The sequence below is a fragment of the Mustelus asterias genome, chromosome 21 (assembly GCF_964213995.1).
Source record: "Mustelus asterias chromosome 21, sMusAst1.hap1.1, whole genome shotgun sequence".
Taxonomy (NCBI): Eukaryota; Metazoa; Chordata; class Chondrichthyes; order Carcharhiniformes; family Triakidae; genus Mustelus; species Mustelus asterias.
In genome coordinates this window covers 60,994,239-61,014,391 of record NC_135821.1, presented here as the reverse complement: position 1 = coordinate 61,014,391, position 20,153 = coordinate 60,994,239, and the positions used below count along the sequence as shown (strand labels likewise).

The 20,153-nt window shown below is 45.5% G+C and overlaps 1 protein-coding gene across 1 annotated transcript in view; it reads left to right on the top strand.

Annotated features, from left to right (window-relative positions):
- Positions 1–1,057: 1,057 nt before the first annotated feature.
- e2f2 (E2F transcription factor 2) overlaps positions 1,058–20,153 on the top strand; it is a 53,336-nt gene continuing 34,240 nt past the window's right edge. The window contains exon 1 of the mRNA XM_078237192.1: positions 1,058–1,306. Coding sequence (XP_078093318.1) covers positions 1,058–1,306 — 249 coding nt within the window. The remainder of the gene's footprint in view (positions 1,307–20,153) is intronic.

The window sequence follows — 20,153 nt, the reverse complement described above, 5'->3', positions numbered from 1 at the left end:
ACCTAACCAGCACATCTTTTGGACTGTGGGAGGAAACCCAGGTGGACACGGGGAGAGTATGCAGAAAGTGACCCAAGCCGGGAATCAAACCCAAGTACCCTGGCACTGTGAGGCAGCAGTGCTAACCACTGTGCCATTCTGTAAATTAAGTTTGTGTCTCTGTATGCCCTGTTTGTGAGCACATCTCCCACTCCACCTGACGAAGGGGCAGCGCTCCGAAAGCTAGTGGCATTTGCTACCAAATAAACCTGTTGGACTTTAACCTGGTGTTGTCAGACTTCTTACCACCGTACCGCCCCAGAGTCTTCGGAGAGCCCGTGCAGACTCGACGGGCCGAATGGCCTCTTTCTGCACTGCTGGGATGCTGAATAACACGCAGGTGGAGCAAAAAAAAAAATTGTTTCAATTTTCACTGCAGCTAAAAAAAAGCGGAAACTTCATAGTTTCTTCACTCCGGTGTTAATGCAAGGCTACTTTCCGACACCAGTAAATAAATGACACTTTAGATAAGATCTGTCAGGGGGGGCACTGTGACATTCTCAGCTGGAGTCCAAAGTCTGCTTTGTGTGGCCTTTCACTTTAAGAAATGGCACGGCGCTGTGATTGGTCGCTGCTGCATGTATCCGAGTCAGTTACTGGCCAATCAGAGGCGGGTATTTGCAAGAGATGGCGGGAAATATGAATTTCGCGGCACAGGCTTTGGCGCCAGAGGCTGACTTTCAGAGTCTGTGAATCAGGCTGCACTCAGGAGCTGCTAGTAGTTTCTGCAGCCATCTTTCGCTCTGATTCAGAAGAGAGGGGGGAGACCTTTTCACAATCCATTGCATCCTGCTGCATCCACAGCAGCCTGAGCTGCGGGACCCCGTGCAATCCGATCCCGGGACTTTGCCCGTCATTTATATGTCTGCATTTGTTGATTTTGCTTTTTATTTTGTATTCAAATCCCGCTTTGAAGTTGACCATTTTTGTTTTGCCCCTCTCTCTCTCTCTCGTTGCAAACAAAAGGGGGAGAGTGGGGGAAAAGACAGTGTGACCTTGCAAAAAACCCCCCCCAAAAATGCCCAAGGGAGTTTCCCCAGCCCCAGGCAGGGGCATTATTGGGGTGGTGGGCAGTTCCCAGAAAAAACTTACTAATGTGGAAAATGGGAGTACGGGTCTGTGTAGCCCCCAGATCCCCACCATCCCTGCCAGTTATTTCACCCAGGTTGCAGGAGTCATGTACTCTGATAACAGTGGGGACTGCTTGTACACCACCCCTCAAGGACCTGAAGTTAGAACAATAAGGGCTAACACAGGACGCCTACCGGTAAGTGTGATTTATATATTCATTTTGGAAATAATTGTGCATTTATACTTGTGTGCTTAGGTGAGTTCCTGGAGCTATCAGACCATTGGTGCACTAATGATCCCTCTGGGCAATTAATGTTGCTCTTTCCAGCATTTGAAGGAAATGTATAACATTGAAAAATAACCCCCCCCCCCCCCCCCCCCCCACTTTGTATACATGGGATGGGGAGTGTGGTGTGAAAGCAGGTTTCTCTTGCTTTGTAACAGGATCTATTGTAATAGCGAAACGGATCAGATGGTTGCTAACTACAACTCTGCTGTCTCAATTTTGAAATAATTTCCCTTGCACCCAAAAAAAAAGTTTATGCAGCCCGCGAATTTGTCACCCAAACCTAACTGATCATCATTTTTTTCAAAGATGATCAAACTGTCACTGTCTGAAATGTTGCCTGGGGCAGATTTAAGTCGCGCTTTTTAAAAATAAAATTAAAAGGACTTTCTAAATATTTATATTTTTAAATGGGGGGGGGGGGGAGTCAGTTATTTGGGGGTTTCCTCTTGTGTGAGATTAAAATGAATGAAAATGAAACTAAACCAAGCTTTGGTACTTTATTGGCACAACCTTTAATCTCATAAATATTTTATCTTTGGAGGTGATATGTATTGCTAACTAGTGTAGGCAGCTTGTGGGTCAAGTAAAATTGGAACAGACAACAAAAGAGATATTTTAGAATAAAACATGAAATGTAATGACTTAATTTCAAAACACAAGGAAAGTTGCTGCTATGTTTTTCTCTAAATGTAAAAGGTATCTGTTTTCATCTTGCATCTTTTGTGTTGTGCTCAACATTTAGATCTAGTGTTGTCTCTGTACGGACCCCCTGGCTCACTCGCCCCCCCCCCCCTCCCCCCCCTTTTGATGGGCTATGGGTTAAAGTTACAAAATATTCACCTGTGACACCTTTATTACTGAGCTCATTAAAGTTCTCTGTCACGGATTGGGTAACAGGTGATATTATCTACCCCCAAAATGCACCCACTGTTTTTAGACAATATCTAATTTGGTAGATGACCTACTTTTTTGTGGGGGATGAGGAAGGAGCGTTGACTGAGCAGTTTTTCTGGGGAAGGACTCCAGTAGCAGAAGTTGTTCCTTCCAGTGAGTTGGGGCGTTTCTTTACAGGGTGCAGTGTTTCCTGTGTGTTATGGGTGGGATTTTGGTTTGCCTTCTCTTGAGAGTGCTATATAAATGTTGCTCCTTTGTCCCATTGCAAGGTGCTGTGATGGGACTACACTCCTAACTGCCCTCCCTCCAGGTCCTCTGCAATCCCTGTGACATAGCGACAGGAGGACACCGTTTAGTGCCTGTTCTGCCATTCGATGTGATCATGGCTGAATAGCAACCCAACTCCAAATGCCTGCCATAATAGCAACAAATGTCTAAGCAAAAAAAAGGAAGAAGTGTGAGAGCACGCATAAATATAAAACAGAGACAATAGTTCCTACAGGTATTTAAAAAGGAAAAGAGTAACTGAAGTGAGCACTGGGCCCCCAGAGGGTGAGCCTGAGGAATTAATAATAGGATTATAGAATCATACAGTGCAGAAGAGGCCCTTTGGCCCATCAAGTCTGCACTGACACCTGACCTCCCACCTAACCTCATTTACCAGCACTTGGCCCATAGACTTGGATGTTACCTTGTGCCAAGTGCTCATCCAGGTACATTTAAAGGATGTGAGGCAACCCACTTCTACCACCCACCCAGGCAGCGCATTCCAGACCATCACCATCCTCTGGGTAAAAAGGTATTTCCTCACAATCCCCCCAAAACTCCTATCCTTCACCTTGAACCCATGTTGCCTCGTGACTGACCCTTCAACTAAGGAGAAACAGCATCTCTTTATCCTGTGTTGTCCATGCCCCTCATAATCTTGTCCACCCCAGTCTTCTCTGCTCCAACGAAAACAGCCCAAGCCTATCCAACCCCTCTTCATAAGGGTTTCATCCCAGGCAGCATCCTGGTGAACCTCCTCTGCACCCCCTCCAATGCAACCACAAAAGAATAAGTAAATGGCGGATGAATTGAATAGATATTTTGTGTCTTTTACTGTAAATGCCACACACAATTTTATAGAAATAATTGCAAATCAAGAGATGAAAGGGAGAGAGGACCTTAAAATAATTGCCGTCATCAGGGAAAGTGTACTGAGAGAATTATTAGAACTAAAAACTGACAAGTTTCCAGGAAGTGATGGACTTCATCCTGGAGTTTGAATGTAAGTGGCTGCTGAGATAGACGATGTACTGGTTTCAATTTTCCAAAACACTTTTTTTAGATTCTGAAACGGTCCCATCAGTTTGAAAAATAGCGATTGCAGCTCCTCTATTCAAGAAGGTAGGGAGACAGGAAGTAGGAAATGACCGTCCAGTTAGCTTAACATCTGCCATTGGGAAATGCTGGAATCTGTTATTAAGGAGGTTCTAGCAGGGTGCTCAGATAACCTCAGTGAAATCGGGCAGATTCAACATGGTTTTGTGAAAGGGAAATTATGTTGAACAAATTTATTACATTGCTTTTTAGGAAGTTGCAAGCAAGGTGGATAAAAGGGAACCTGTAGGTGTGTGGTGTGCTTGGATTTCCAGAAGGTGTTTGACAAGGTGTCGCATTAAAGGTTACTACACTAAATAAGAGCGCATGGTCTCAGAGGTGACACATTAGCACAGATAGGGGATTGATTAGCTAACTGGAAACAGTAGGCAAGATGTCAGAACTGGGGTGCCAAGGGATTAGTGCTATTTATAATCTATATCAAATGACTGGGATGAAGGGACCAACTGTATGGTTGCTACATTTGCTAATGACCCAAAGACAGGTAGGAGGTTAAGTTCTAAAGAGTCTGCAAAGGGATATATAGATTTCTAGAGACTAATGACATCAAGGGATATGGCAAAAATTTGGCAGACGGAAATTGGTCTGGGTGAACTTGTCCATTTTGACAGGAAGAATAGCAAAGCAGGGCATTGTTTGGATGGAGCAAGATTGCTGGGCTCTGGTTCAGCAGGATATGGGTGTCTAGGTCCATGGATCACGGAGGGTTTGTGTGCAGGTACAATGGGTGATTGGAAGGGTGAATGGCATGTTGTTATTTGTTGCGGGGAAGCGATATAAAAGTGGCAAAGTTGTTGGTGGGGTCACATCTGGACTGTGTACAGTTTTGTTCTCCTATATTTGAGGAAGGAAACAATTCCATTAAAGGCGGTGCAGAGAGGGTTCACTTGACTGGTTCATAAGAACTAGGAGCTAGGCCATCCGGCCCCTCGAGCCTGCTCCACCATTCAATAAGATCATGGCTGATCTTTTTGTGGACTCAGCTCCACTTACCCGTCTGCTCACCATAACTTTACTGTTCAAAAATTTATCTATCTTTGCCTTAAAATATTCAATGAGGTAGCCTCAACTGCTTCACTGGGCTGGGAATTCCACAGATTCACAACCCTTTGTGTGAAGAAGTTCCTCCTTAACTCAGTCCTAAATCTGAGTTTGGACCAGGGAGCGGCGCGGGTTAGGAGGGCCGAAGGGCCTGTTCCTGTGCTGTATTGTTCTTCTTTGTTCTACTGCTATCAAGGGATATGTAGATGGTGCAGGAAATGGTGTAAAGGTAGACAATCAGCCCCAATCTGATTGAATGGCAGAGCAGTCTCAATGGGCTGAATGGCCTACTCCTGCTCCTATGTTATTTTATGGAACATGAGTGAATGGAAATGATGGTATTCACTTTGTGCTCTGTCATGCGCACCTTACAAAAGCTGCCAAGACAATCTAAGATATCTGTCACGTCAGCATGCCTTCCCCTCCCTTGCTATCTCTGAAATCCTCCCCCCCCCCCAACAACGTTGAGATCTCTGTGCTCCTCCAGTTCTGGTCCTGTGTATCCTTGATTTTTAATCAAGGCAGCCATGCCATCGGGTGCCTGGGCCGTAAGCTCTGGAGTTGCCCCTCGAAATCCCTCCTGTTTAAAGGTTACCTCTTTGAACAAGCTTTTGGTCACCCCTCCTAATAGTTCTTTCTATGGCTATGTTGAATTTTGTTTGATAATGCCCCTGCTGTTTTTATATAGTGAAGGCGCTATATAAATGCAAGTTGTTGCTGTATGTGGTCTGAACCATAGAGAACCACTTTTATCTATTAGTGGGGCTCAATCTGACTTGTTTGCAAACATTTTCAACTAATGTGGAGTTGAGGGTGCGTTTGTTCCATGTTTATGTGTTCTAAGTATCCCGATTGCTGGCTGTTTTATGTGGGGTGTTGAGAGTGGCTTATTCCAAACCTCCTGGCACACCACATTCAAACCGGCAAATAAAATGAAAGTACAAATAGGTCTGGTGGATGCCATAAATAATACTTTCCAACAGGGGCTGTACTGGAAATAGGAGATTTTATTCTGGCATGGCTATGGGAGAAAGAGCTAGCAGAGAGACTATGGGCTGAATAGCTTGCTTCTGCGCTAAGAGTCAGAATGCTAGCTTAATGCCCCACTCAGGTGGCTGTGCAGTGCCCATCTCACTGTAACTAAGCAGGTGTTACCTGTTTGTCTCAGTGGGGTTTGTTGGTCCAAGCCCAGCGAGGTTTGCTGGTATTTTGAAGTAGTGAAGGAAGGCAGCAGGGAGATGACTCACAAGCTAAAAGATCCCATAATTATCAACAAAAAAGGGACGGGGGCTGAAATTTCTTCATCCAAAGGGTAATAGAATTGTGGAATAATAGTTACTGAGCTCACTAAAGTGGCCGTTATTGATGGGTTCAGGGGGAAATTGAGCGCATGTTTGGGAAGGATGTAGCGAGGGATGGTGAGCCAATGAGACTTGAGTTATGGATACATGGTTTGTGTTTTGGGCCTGACGCCCTCTTGATGTTTTCCTATTTTTGTTTCCTCCCCAGATTACCCGGTATCCTAATCGGCCGTGTGTGTGTGCTGCCGGTGTGTTTATATGTTTCACCACTTCAGCTGTGTAATAAGTCAGTGTCACAGCTGCCAATGTTAGGTTGCCATTTAGTTATGACTTAACCTCTAAAAGCGACCTTCCATCCCAGTGGACTGATTTTTGGAAGGGATCCACATTAGGGAAGGGATTCAGTGGATGCTGAGGGGCAACTAAAATGGCTGCTTGTTGGCACAGAAGAATAGCCTCATCTTCCCTCTTTTTTTCCCCCTGTGCAAAATGTTGGCTCTAGTTTAGATTTATTGAAACTAAGGTGTACAACAGCACATTAGAAATGAGCATAATCAAGAGTGTCGCTTATCAGTATATCTGGTGAGCTGTCCAGTTCATATTTAAATTTTAGTTGAGAAATGTTTGCAACACTCGATCGGGAAGAGTTGAAAGATGTCCAGTCCATGTCCCATACAAGGCCATTGCTTCTGTTCTTCGGAGGGCAGATATTTATTTTCATGTGTTAATTTTTAAGCTGATGTTTTTCTTGTTCCCATGTGCTGAGGCAGTTTTATTTTGCTTTGATTAATTTGGTGCCAGCCCTTAAAAAATATACAGAATGTAAGCGACTCTTCCAACAGCACCAAGGGCAGACGGACAGCCATTCAACGCAAAGCAAACCTGGATGTTCAACTTTTCAGCAAAGTAACCTTTACTAATGAGTCTTGCCATTTGAAATGTCCCTCAGAAATATCACTGAATTAGTGGCAAAAGTGGCAGCCATTTTGATCACACCAGAACGTGTGTTTATATGGTGCCCTTAACATTGTAAACCATCTCCAAAGTGCTTTGCTTATCCGACAAAATCTTACACAGAGACAGTAAGGGTAAATACCAAGTGTTTGTCAAAGATGTAGAATTTCAAGAGCGTCTCAAAGGAAGAAAGAGAGGCCGAGAGGTTCAGGGAAGGAATTTGAGAGCTACAGAGCAAAGCAGCTGAAGGGAAAGCTGCCAATGGTAGAGAAATGTAAAATTGATAGGTTGAGGTGTGATCTGATTGAGGTCTTTGCTATTGGGATTTGCTATTGTGAGTAGTTTTGGGCCCTATACCTAAGGAAGGATGTGCTGGCCTTGGAGGGGGTCCAGAGGAGGTTCACAAGAATTATCCCAGGAATGAAGGGGTTTGTCATTTGAGGAGTCTGGGTCTGTACCCAATGGAGTTTAGCTGGATGAGGGGGGATCTGATTGAAACTTACAGAATACTGAGAGGCCTGGATAGAGTGGACATGGAGAGGATATTTCCGCTAGTGGGAGAGACTAAAACTCCAGGGCACAACCTCAGTGAAAGGACGCTCCTTCAAAACTGAAGTGAGGAGGATTTTTTTCAGCCAGAGGGTAGTAAATCTGTGGAACTCCTTGCCACAGAGGGCTGTGGAGGCCAGGCCCTTGAGAGTCTTTAAGACTGAGATAGAAAGGTTCTTGATCAATACGGGAATCAAGGGTCATGGGGAGAAGGCAGGAGAATGGGGATGAGAATCATATCAGCCATGATTGAATAACGGAACAGACACGATGGGCCGAATGGCTTAATTCTGCTCCTATATCTTATGGTCTTAAATAGAGAGAGATGTTCTGTTGGGGGACTCTGAACCAAGTATGCATAACCTTAAAATTAGAAGCGAGGCCATCCAGGAAGCACTTTACACAAAGGTTAGTAAAAAATCTGGAATTTTCTACCTTCAAAGACTGAATGTTGAGGGAGGGCAGGGGGTTAAATGGAGTTTTCTAGATTGCGATAAGTAGAAGTTTCTTGAGTAAGGGCATGGAGCAAAGGGCAGGTAATTGGAGTTGATATAATTTATTACGTTTGCACCCAGTCGTGTTGTGGCGTACTTATCCCTCCCAACGTTTGCCAATGCAATTAACAGCTTGTTGTGCCACTGCTGGACTGCACAGGACTCCTCGGGAGTGCATACGTACGCAGGAAGGCCCAGCGACGTTCCAATGAGGTTAATTGCTTGGCATGGCCCGATTCCCGGTGAAACTGGACCTGGAGATGTTCAGGGTGGTTTGGATTTTAATGAGTCAGCAACCAGGTGGTGGTTTTTTTTTTAAAAAAGAAAAATGTATATTTTGAATGCTTTGAACATCCATGAATGGTTGTGTGTGTGGGCACCGTGAAACCACAACAGATGTGGTCTGATTCGACGTTGCCTTCTTGCTTCCCTTCGCTTCAGAGAACAGCTGTCGTCATGGTTTGTAGCTGTGAGTGTTGTTGGGTGACGCTGAGCTCTTGCTGAGGCTTTGGGTGGTGGGGGGGAGGCTGTGGTGAGAAGGTGCATGAAGAAGAATCTGATGTGACTGGAAGGTAAGGCATGACTAGGAACCAACCTGACCTACGTGGAAAGTCTCTGGAGACCGAGGCAAGTAGGTTGGTGGTAATCGTATATTGCGTGGAATTACATGGAATGCTGCAGCACAAAAGCAGGCCATTCAGCCCAACTGCTCCAAACAAACCCCCACCCACCCATCCCATCAGCATATACTTCTGTGCCTTTTCCTCTTCTGTATTTATCTAATTTTCCCTTAAATGTATCTGTACTATTTACCTTGAACATTCTATTTAGTAGTGCATGCCACATTCTCACCAATCCCTGGGTAAAAGGGTTTCTTATATTTCATAGAATCGCTACAGTGCAGAAGGAGGCCATTCGGCCCATCGAGTCTGCACTGACCGCAATCCCACCCAGACCCTATTCCCATAATCCCATGCATTTACCCTAGCTATTCCCCCTCACACTAACCCCAAGTATTTTCCCCACTAATCCACCTAACCCGCACATCTTGGGACTGTGGAAGGAAACCGGAGCACCCAGAGGAAACCCACGCAGACACAAGGAGAACATATAAACTCCACACAGACAGTGATCCAAACCGGGAATCGAACCCAGGTCCCTGGCCCTGTGAGACAGCAGTGCTAACCACTGTGCCACCCTTACGGCTGTCTGTTTTTGATGCTCTCACGAGTGGCAACTTTTGTCTACCCTGTCAAATCTTTTCATAATTATAAAGGTCTCTATTGGACAAATTAGATCCCAATCTTGTAGGTGACTCATAGCTTGTCAGTCCACCAAAGTGCTGTTGATTTGCCAACCAGGCAGACACTCTTGTAAAGGGTGTGGGAGTTGTCTTACTCGGCTTCAGGTGACCCTGCAGAGCAATGCTCAAAAATCCTGCTATCCACGTCATAATCTGCACTGGACCCTATTCACCCCCCCCCCCCCCCCCCCCCACCGTTACAAACTTGCACTGTCTCCGCATTTGGTGATACCTTAGTTTTAACATTCCTATTCTTCTTTTCAAATGGCCTTGCCCCATCCCTATCTCTGTAAACTCTTCCAGCCCTCCCGCAATATTCTGTGCTGCTCCAATCCCGGCCTATTCCACATCCCTATCCCTGATTTCAATTACTGCAGCATTGGTTGCCATATCTCCAGTTGCCTGGGCTTTAAGCTCTGGAATTCCCTCCTAACCCCCTCTGTCTGTCTCTACCTCTTGCTCCTTTTGCAATGCTTCTTGAGACCCACCTCTTTAACCAAGCTTTTACCTGACTTTCTCCTTGTGCCTCACTGTTAACATTGTTATAACTCTGATTCGCCGATCAAGTGTTTTGGGATTATTTGCTGTCTTTGAAGAGATTATGTAAATACAAGCTTTTGTTGTCCTGGTTTGGGTAAATAAGGCTATGATTTGATTTATTACTGTCACATGTATTCGTATACAATGAAACGTATTATTTCTTGCACGCTATATAGACAAAGCATACCATACGCAGGGAAGGAAAGAGGAGAGTGCAGAATGTAACGTTATAGTTATAGCTAGGGTGCAGAGAAAAGAGTTAGAATAAAGTTTTAGAAGCAAAGAACAAGAGTAAAAGATAGAATTAGAAGGTATGCTGGGCACAGCATGCAAGAAATCGCCACACTCCAGTACCATCATGGATAGTCTAAAAACTCTGGACAAAATGTATGATCTTGGCTACTGAACTTTAGTATGTCTGCGTATCCTTTGGGTGATGTGAGCCTTGGTTCTTGCTTATCTGTAACAAGTTCAGTGGAATTGTGTGGGTGAGGTGCGTCCTTTGGGATTGAGGGGAAGCGTTTGTGCTCCAGACAAAGCAAATGGAAATTCTTCAACTTTATGACTTGTTGTATATGTTCAGAAAACCCTAGGACCTCTGCTGTTTGGTTCTTCCTTTGAGCTGTGGGGTAGAGCATGATCAAGGCTTGTGGTGATTTTGTATTGAGGAGTAACTTTGGCTGGTGAGGCGCCAGGCCTGGAGTGTTGGTGGGCGAGAGTGCGGGTCGGGGATGGGGGATAATTACACTGAGTAATTCTGCAGCTCGCATCTTGGAGACTGCGTACAGGAACTGGAGTCTCTCAAACTTAGCCCTTGTGCTCTGCAGCCAATTAATTATTGTTCTTTCAGAGTTAAAATGAATCACTGATGGGAGACAATTTGTGTTGGCGAATTATGCCCTCAAAGAAAAGAGTGAGGGGCAGCAAGAGAGGATAGAGACTGAGAACAAGTGGGGGACGGTGGAAGTAGATGAAGAGAACAGTGGGACAGAGAGATAGGGCTGCACTAATAAAGCACCTCCAGCTGCATTCATCGAACTTTGAATGTCGGATATTCAGGTAATCTTCCAGTTTGGTCTAAGATATCAGATGTGAGGGGGTTATGGAGGAGGAAGCACTGAGGGGAGAAAATGGCTCCCACTTTGTGGTTTCTGATTTGCCCAGACTTCTCCCATCCTGCAACCGCAAAACCAAACTCTCAATTTTTTTTTTCTTCATGTGTGTCATCAATTTAATTACCATCTTGCACATGACTCTCGGAATGATCTAATATAAAATGTGCCGTAACCGGTTAGTTGAGTTGTTTTTTTTTTGAGGTGGGGCCTTGCTCAATTCTCTTTTTATCCCTTTTTTTCTTTCAACGGCTTTACAACCCAAAGAATGTCTGTGGAAGCTGGGACATTTTTACACTACAATAGGAGTCAAACATTTACCCCTTTCTTGCTTCCAGCCCCGCCCCTCTTGTAGCTGGGGGTTTTGTCCAGCCCAATTAGGATTAGCTGTAATTCTGCAATAATTCACAGCAAAACAGGTGATTCAGTCCGGCTGGACCATGCTGGTGTTCACTCTATGTTCCCTCATGACCACTACCAATCAGCCCCCATGCCTGGGAGCGTATGCCTTGGTATGAAGCACCAAAATGACTCGACACTGCTGTGATCTTGTTTCCCTGCCACTCCCATGTTGATCAGCCTGCCAAATCAGATATGGTTCATAGTTAGGAAATGTCACAGTGCAACGCTGTCTCCGAAGGAGGAAGATCTTTGGAATCCCTTCAAATTCCAATATGATTGTGTTTTTTTTTGTCAGGATCCAATGCAATTGTTGGATTGGCCTTTAGATGTTTGGTATCTGGGTCTCCATCGTTCCCTGCCTTTCAATGAACTCTTTTACCTGTCATGATCTTAATTCATGTGGTTAGCAATGGTGTTAGTACTGCTGCCTCGCAGCGTCAGGGACCCAGGTTCAATTCTGGCCTCGGGTCACTGCCTGTTTAGTGTTTGCACATTCTCCCTGTGTCTGTGAGTTTCCTCCGAGTGCTCCAGTTTCCTCCTACCGTCCAAAGACATGCAGGTTAGGTTGATTGGCCATGCACAATTGATCCTAGTGTCCTAGGAGGATTAGCAGGGTAAATGTGTGGGGTTATGGGAATAGGGCCAGACTCTGGGCCAAATGGCCGCCTTCTGTCCTGTAGGGATTCTATGAATTTGAATTCATCCCAGGAAGCCGCTATTAATTTCTTTGTTTTTATTTCATTTCAACCATGATGTTTGAGCTAATATTGGCATGAGGTTCTATTTCAGTGCAGGCATGCAGTATTGGCCACATTGAATTCTTTTCAATAAGTATTTGAGCTTATTCAAATTTCTGGTGCTGATTTTCTCACTCGTGCCATATCTTGTTCTCCATCAGACCCTGTGCTCACTGGCCTACATTGGCTCCTGATCCAACCACGCCTAGATTTTTAAAGTTTTCATCTGTTTTCTTGAATGTCAGATTATTCATAGAACAGTACAGCACAGAACAGGCCCTTCGGCCCACGATGTTGTGCCGAGCTTTATCAGGTAATCTTCCAATTTGGGCAAAGATATCAGATGTGAGGGGATTACGGAGAAGGAAGCGCTGAGGGGAGAAAATGGCTGCCACTTCATGGTTTCTGATTCGCCCAGACTTCTCTCGCAACCGCAAAGCCAAGCTTTTATTTTTTTCTTCATGAGTGTCATTAATTTAATTACCATCCTGCACGTGACTCTGAATTATCTAATATGATCTAATGTGCTGTTTTACAATCCTCCCAGATCTCTCTGCTCCTCCAATTCTTCTAACCTCTTGAATTTTTTTTTGGTTACCCCCCATCATTGGCATCTGTGCTTTTAGCTCCCTGGGCCTAAACTCTGGGATTCCCCCTCAATGTGCTTTGGCATCTCTACCTCCGTCTTTTCCTTTAAATCGCTCTTTAAAAGCTTTTGACGGCCAGTCCTTATTGTTATAATGTAACCGATGGTAACATACTCTGAGGGTCAGCTGACCAGGGAGACAATGTAACCAATGGCAGAATGATGTGGTGATCAGCTGACCCGGTATAAATAGAAAGCAGATGGGAATTGTGGGGAGCGTGTATGGACCATAGTGCGGCCCTCAAGTGTTGGGGTAATGAAATTTCCTTATTAAACCTTTTTCTTTGATTTCACTTTCTGAAGTTAATTCTTTTATTACTTGCAACTGAAGTATTCTTACTGTCGGATGAACCCTTGTGATGGCCTTGGTGTCCAATTATGTTGTAACATTCCAGTCAAGCGCATTGGGATATTTCACTGGGTTGAAGGCACTGAATAAATGCAAGTTTGTTGTATTTTATACTCCAGCTCACTCAGTCCTGGGTATCTTTGTCCTATTCTAAGCCTACAACTTGTTCTCAAGTTTTCACAGCAGGTTGCTTAGCTGGAGTGTGGTGGTGGAGTGGTCTGGAATGACCCTCCGTTTTATTCCCCGCCCATTCCTTGTGGAGAGTTACCTCATTTGGGGTGGCCCAGTGGTTAGCACTGCTGCCTCACAGCACCAGGGACCCGGATTCGATTCCCGGCTTGGGTCACTGTCTGTGTGGAGTTTGCACGTTCTTCCCGTGCTCCGGTGTCCTCCCACAGTCCAAAGATGTGTGGGTTAGGTGGATTGGCCATGCTAAATTGCACCTTAGTCTCAGGGCGACTGGCTACGGTAAATAGCTAAGGATTATGGGGCTAGGGCCTGGGTGGAATTGTGGCCAGTGCAGACTCGATGGGCTGAATGGCCTCCTGCACTGTAGGGATTCTATGATTTCCCCTGGAGGATGGGTTTGCGGTGGGGAACATTGAACCTGATAGGTTGCAAATCGGTGTCTTTGGCAACAGCATGATGTATATGTTTGGTTGGAAAACATTCTTTCATCTTCCTTCAATTTGGCATGCACACGTTTCAACTTGAGAACCAACGTCATAACTAGGAGTAGTTAATTGAGTAGGAAAATGAGAAAGCAAGAGCAGGATGTCGGGAGTTGCCCTGGTTTATCCTTTGAGATTGTGTGTGTCTCTCCTGTTCTCTGTCCACCCCTTCCTCATTCGTGATTTTGATTTAATCTAAAGACACACATTGGGGTGACAAAGCCCAATGCACATTACTCAAGCTCACACTTGATGATAAGATTATCTCCTGAAATGAGTGTTCCTTTACCTTATCACACACTGAAGGAATGTTTATCTGAATTTTGTTCATTTTTGTTTGGGGTTGGGGTAGGCGGGAGATTAAACACTGAAGATTACCTGAGCTTTAGTATTTATTGTGATTTCGTCAACATGGAGTCTTGTTTGTCTCGCTCTCTCTTTCCTCTCCATTCAAGATAAATAATTGAAGGGGGGGTCATTTTCACGACTGCTGTTCAGTAGCAAATGGAGTGGGATGAATTGAATAGTGCTTCCAGAGAGCTGGCACGAGCACACTGGGCTGAATGGTTCTCCTTCTGTGTCCATTGTTGTTTGTAGCTCAGATTCATTTCAACATTTTATTTTACAAATTTTCCTCCTTGAGCAGTCGGACTTGTTCAAAGGGCTCCGCTCATCTTCAATACCTTCTCCCATGCCTAATAGACGGGGTGATGCTTTTTTTTGTTCTTTATTCATTTCATTGGTGGGATTTGGGCATCGCTGGCTGGCCAGCATTTATTACAGTAAGAAGTCTCACAACACCAGGTTAAAGTCCAACAGGTTTATTTGGTAGCAAATACCATAAGCTTTCGGAGCACTGCTCCTTCGTCAGATGGAGTGGAAATGTGCTCTCAAACAGTGCAAACAGACACAAAATCAAGTTGCAGAATACTGATTAGAATGCGAATCCTACAGCCAGCCAGGTCTTAAAGGTACAGACAATGTGGGTGGAGGGAACATTAAACACAGGTTAAAGAGATGTGTATTGTCTCCAGACAGAACAGCTAGTGAGATTCTACAAGCCCAGGCGGCAAGCTGTGGGGGTTACTGATAATGTGACATAAATCCAACATCCCGGTTTAGGCCGTCCTCAATGTGCGGAACTTGGCTATCAGTTTCTGCTCAGCGACTCTGCGCTGTCGTGTGTCGTGAAGGCCGCCTTGGAGAACGCTTACCTGAAGATCCAAGGCTGAATGCCCGTGACTGCTGAAGTGCTCCCCAACAGGAAGAGAACAGTCTTGCTTGGTGATTGTCGAGCGGTGTTCATTCATCCGTTGTCGTAGCGTCTGCATGGTTTCCCCAATATACTTTGTCTACCTGACAATGCAGCGTATCAGGTAGACAATGTACATTGTCAGGTAGACAAAGTACATTGGGGAAACCATGCAGACGCTACGACAACGGATGAATGAACACCGCTCGACAATCACCGGGCAAGACTGTTCTCTTCCTGTGGGGGAGCACTTCAGCAGTCACGGGCATTCAGCCTTGGATCTTCAGGTAAGCGTTCTCCAAGGCGGCCTTCACGACACACGCCAGTGCAGAGTCGCTGAGCAGAAACTGATAGCCAAGTTCCGCACACATGAGGACGGCCTAAACCGGGATGTTGGATTTATGTCACATTATCAGTAACCCCCACAGCTTGCCTCCTGGGCTTGCAGAATCTCACTAGCTGTTCTGTCTGGAGACAATACACATCTCTTTAACCTGTGTTTAATGTTCCCTCCACCCACATTGTCTGTACCTTTAAGACCTGGCTGGCTGTAGGATTCGCATTCTAATCAGTATTCTGCAACTTGATTTTGTGTCTGTTTGCACTGTTTGAGAGCACATTTCCACTCCATCTGACGAAGGAGCAGTGCTCCGAAAGCTTATGGTATTTGCTACCAAATAAACCTGTTGGACTTTAACCTGGTGTTGTGAGACTTCTTACTGTGTTCACCCCAGTCCAACGCCGGCATCTCCACATCAGCATTTATTACCCATCCCTAGTTGCACTTGTTCAGAGGGCAGTTGAGAGTCAACCACATAGCTGTTGCTCTGGAGTCACATGTAGGTCAGACTAGGTACGGACAGCAGATTTCCTTCACTAAAGGGCATTAATGAACCAGATGGGTTTTTCCGCCAATGGTTTCATGGTCATCAGTAGATTCTTAATTCCAGTTATGTTTTTATTGATTACAAATTCCACCATCTGCCGTGGCGGGATTCGAACCCGGGTCCCCAGAACATTAGCTGAGTTTCTGGATTAATAGTCTAGCGATAATACCACTAGGTCATCGCCTCCCCATGAGGGATATTCACAGCCAGGAAATGCTATAGGGATGTGATCAGGAACCCGGGTTTGTTCGCACCCAAATTGACAGCTAAGGACTTCCTGGCATCGTTCCCACTACTGACCCAGCTGAGGGTCAGTAAACTCAACCCCAATACATCCCAACTGTGTGTGACCCCCTACTACACCACACAGGGGTGACCAGTTGAACCTTTAGGGTGTTAAGAATCTGAATCCATCGCGGCTTAACTGGATGGTATGTTCTCTTGGTGGTGGAACGAGTTGGATAGCCAGTGCCTTAATACGTCACCATCTCCTCCTCGATGCAGCAGTATTAAAGGAATGGGAGTGTCGAGTGGCTGTTGGGCCAATGCTTTGGTTTCTGCTGGAGATCTGCTGTTCACGCATGACTCTGTGAGGAGCAGTCTTGCCCCTGACTTGAGGTTGTGTCTTCAAGTCCCACTGCAGAGACTCGAGCACATAATCTAAGCTGCTATTCCTGGCCAGGAGTTGGTCTGCCAGTGCTGGTGGAAGTGAAGGATCACGTGGCTGTAATTGAAGAAGTGTTGGGGTATTTTCCGCACTTTCCTGGCCAACGTTAATCCAGTAAGCGTTTAACAACAGGTTAAATCCAACAGGTTTATTGGTAGCAAATGCCATTTGGTAGCAAATTGCTATCAAATAAACCTGTTGGACTTTAACCTGGTGTTGTTAAAACTCTTGCTGTGTTTACCCCAGTCCAACGCCGGCATCTCCACATCAACGTTAATCCCTCAGTCCAGTAATCGGCTGACATATTTCATTGCTGTTGCTGTGTGCACATTCACTGCTGGCTGCTTCACTATCGTGGCTGCAGTTCGGCAGTACGTAATCGGTTGAATGTTTCCTCCGAAAGACAGCAGCTCAGACGGCACAGCACTCCTTCAGTACTGCAGTGGGGATGTTGGTCTAGATTTTGTGCTCAAATCTCTGAAGTGGTGTTTGAACCCGTGACCTTCCAAGTTTAAGGTTATTTATTATTGTCACAAGTAGGCTTGCATTAGCACTGCAATGAAGTTACTGTGAAAATCCCCTAGTCACCACACTCTGGCACCTGTTCGGGTACACTGAGGGAGAATTTAGCATGGCCAATGCACCTAACCAGCACGTCTTTTGGACTTTGGGAGGAAGCCAGAGGAAACCCACGGCAGACACAGGATGAATGTGCAGTCTCCGCACAGGCAGTGACCCAAGCTGGGATTTGAAACCAGTTCCTTGGCGCTGTGAGGCAGCAGTGCTAGCCACTGTGCCACCGTGCTGTCCCAGTTGTAATGTGGAGAGGTGAGAGTGCCTACCCTGAGGCATGGCTGCACCGGAGTGAACTCTGGAAGAGTATTAGCTCTCTCCTGATCCATTTTCCAAGATGTGCTGGGACAGTTGTTGGGTGAACCTGCTGACTGGGCCCCGCCAAACTGCCTTCAGCATCTTTTAAGACGAACTGGAATACTGAGCGGGGTTGTTGAACAGGAAGAAGTTAATGTATTACTCAGGTCAAAGTGCATGCTTGAATATGTAAAAGTGAATGGGAGACGCAGGGAACAAAAAAAAATGTACAACTTGCAAATGATTACCAACCATGGAGCGCGATAAAAGACTCAGCATTCTTGTGGCCGCACTAACTGAGATCTCACTGTGTTGAGTCTTTGTCCTTTTGCTCTTTATGTCTGTTTATTCGGAGTCAAGGGGACACTACAGTTCCCTTGATTTGAATTGCAAACGGAATGCTCTCGACAGCTGCGAAGAGCAAGTAGGCCCCATTACATGTTTCTCTTGTGATTCTCTTTGTATCCATTATTAAGACAAGTCCAACTCTACCCAAACGGGTAAACTGATAGGAGTTCAACAGTACCAGAAAGAAAATCTTCCCCTTCTAGATGGCCATAGAAGCCATTGCAATTAAATTGGCCTTTGATTTTCCAGGTTCCTCTATCAAGTGGCCTCTTTTTTTTGGTTGAATGTGTCAAATGCAATCAGTTGCCAATGACACTGGGTTGCACTGTGGAAAAATGTAGGACTGGCTCAGTTATGTTAGTGATGTCTTTCTACCACTAGCTCAACATCTGTACTGCGGTAGCCAGTACATGTGACAATTCGCAGTTCCTCCTTTGCCCATAACTGGAGGGGGGCAGGGTTTGGTACAGCAGTTGGGAACTTTCCTAAGTAACTATCTTCACCTGCCTGCTTACTAACTGCCTGCTCCTGCAATGCCTCAGATTTAAAATTCTCATCTGTGTGTTCAAATCCCGCTGTGACCTTGCCTCTCCCTGCGCCTGTAAAACACCTACAACTCTGAGATCTCCAGTTCTGGCTCCTGTGCATCCCAGTTTTCATCGCTCTGTCATTGGTGGCCATTCCATAGCTGTGGAACTCTATCCTAATCCTCTCTAAATCTTTTCTCTTCTTAAAAACACTTCTTAAAGCTTACGTTTTCGGGCAAGGTTTTAGTCGACTCTCCTGCTATCTCTTTATATGACTTCGTGTCAGACTTCCGTTTGATAATGCTCCTGTGACTTGTCATGGGATGCTTCACTACTTTAAAGATGGCATATAAATGCAGGTTGTTGTTGGGATTTCTAACCCTGTTTCCTCAAACATTCTCCTCCTTCCCCCATTTTCTAAACCACTGTCTTTGCCACACTTTCAAAAGGGAACATGGTCTTTTCTCATCATGCAATGTGAATGGAGTTGTTGGTTGCCAGGTAGTTTGTAACAGACCTGGACAGGAGGTGAGGAACACTCCAATTGTGGAGAGCTTAGGCTCAAAAGGGTGGCACTGTGGTTAGCACTGCTGCTTCACAGCACCAGGGACCCTGGTTCAATTCTGGCCTCAGGTGTGTCTGTCTGTGTGGCATTTGCACGTCTTCCTGTGTCTGCGTGGGTTTCCAAAGATGTGTGGGTTGGGTTGATTGTCCATGCTCAATTGTCCCTTAGTGTCAGGGGGACATAGTAGGGTGAATACGTGGGGTTACGGGGATTGTTGTTGGTGCAGACTCGATGGGCCAAGTGACCTCTTTCTGTAAGGATTCTATGATTCAAAGCATCTATTTCCTCCCAAGCGTGCTACATTTTACCACATTTCGTGGTTAATCATATACTGTGTCTTGAAAAGAAAAATACATTTGCATAGATGGGGTTAAAGGTCAGTAAGAATGAGGCTAATTGGATAGGACTGGCAGATGGACCTGTATTGAAAGGTTCTATCATGTCCCTGAAAGTAGTCTGGTACTGATTTAGGTGCTGAAGAATGCATTGTATGGCAGTGGTGCTTGGGCTGTTGTGATGTGGCTTTCTCCCTTCCCTGTCCTTTGGGTGGGATTCTCCCAGTGCTGTGGCCGGGGGGGCTGGGACATGGAGTGTTTCCCATTGCGGAGGCTGATGGGAAAACGCAGCCCCCACCTCATTAATTGTGTACCCGTGTTTCACGCCATATTCAGTAGGCCAAGCATGGATGGCTTGAAGTTCGCCATGTGTCTGGGTGCCGTATTGAAACTGACAACATCACTGACCCACTATTGAAGAAGAAAGAAGATCGATTTCCTAAAAACAAAGATAGATCTCTGGGGCTGGAAGGTCTTTTTTCTATTTAAAAAAAAACTCCATCCTTAAAGTTACAAAGCCAATGCTCAGAATGGACCGGGCAACCTCAAATCCATTCCTTGCTTGCTCCAAAAAACAAATTCGAATTCCAATTGAATCCAATTCAAGATCCCCATGAGGGAGACAAAACAAGATCCAAGCTGACGGGATATGGCATTGCACCCCATCTTGGGCTTGATCCGACGCCGCTTGATCTTAGCCAAGATCCCCTAATTGGGAAGGTTCCAAACTCCTTGTCTCCTGTCACCTCTGCCCAATAGAATCCCTACAGTGCAGAAGGAGGTCATGTGGCCCATCGAATCTGCACTGACCCAGGTCCTATCCCCATAACCCCATGCATTTACCCCAGCTAGTCCCCGACACCAAGGGGCTATTGAGCACGGTCAATCCACCTAACCTGCGCATCTTTGGACTGTGGGAGGAAACCC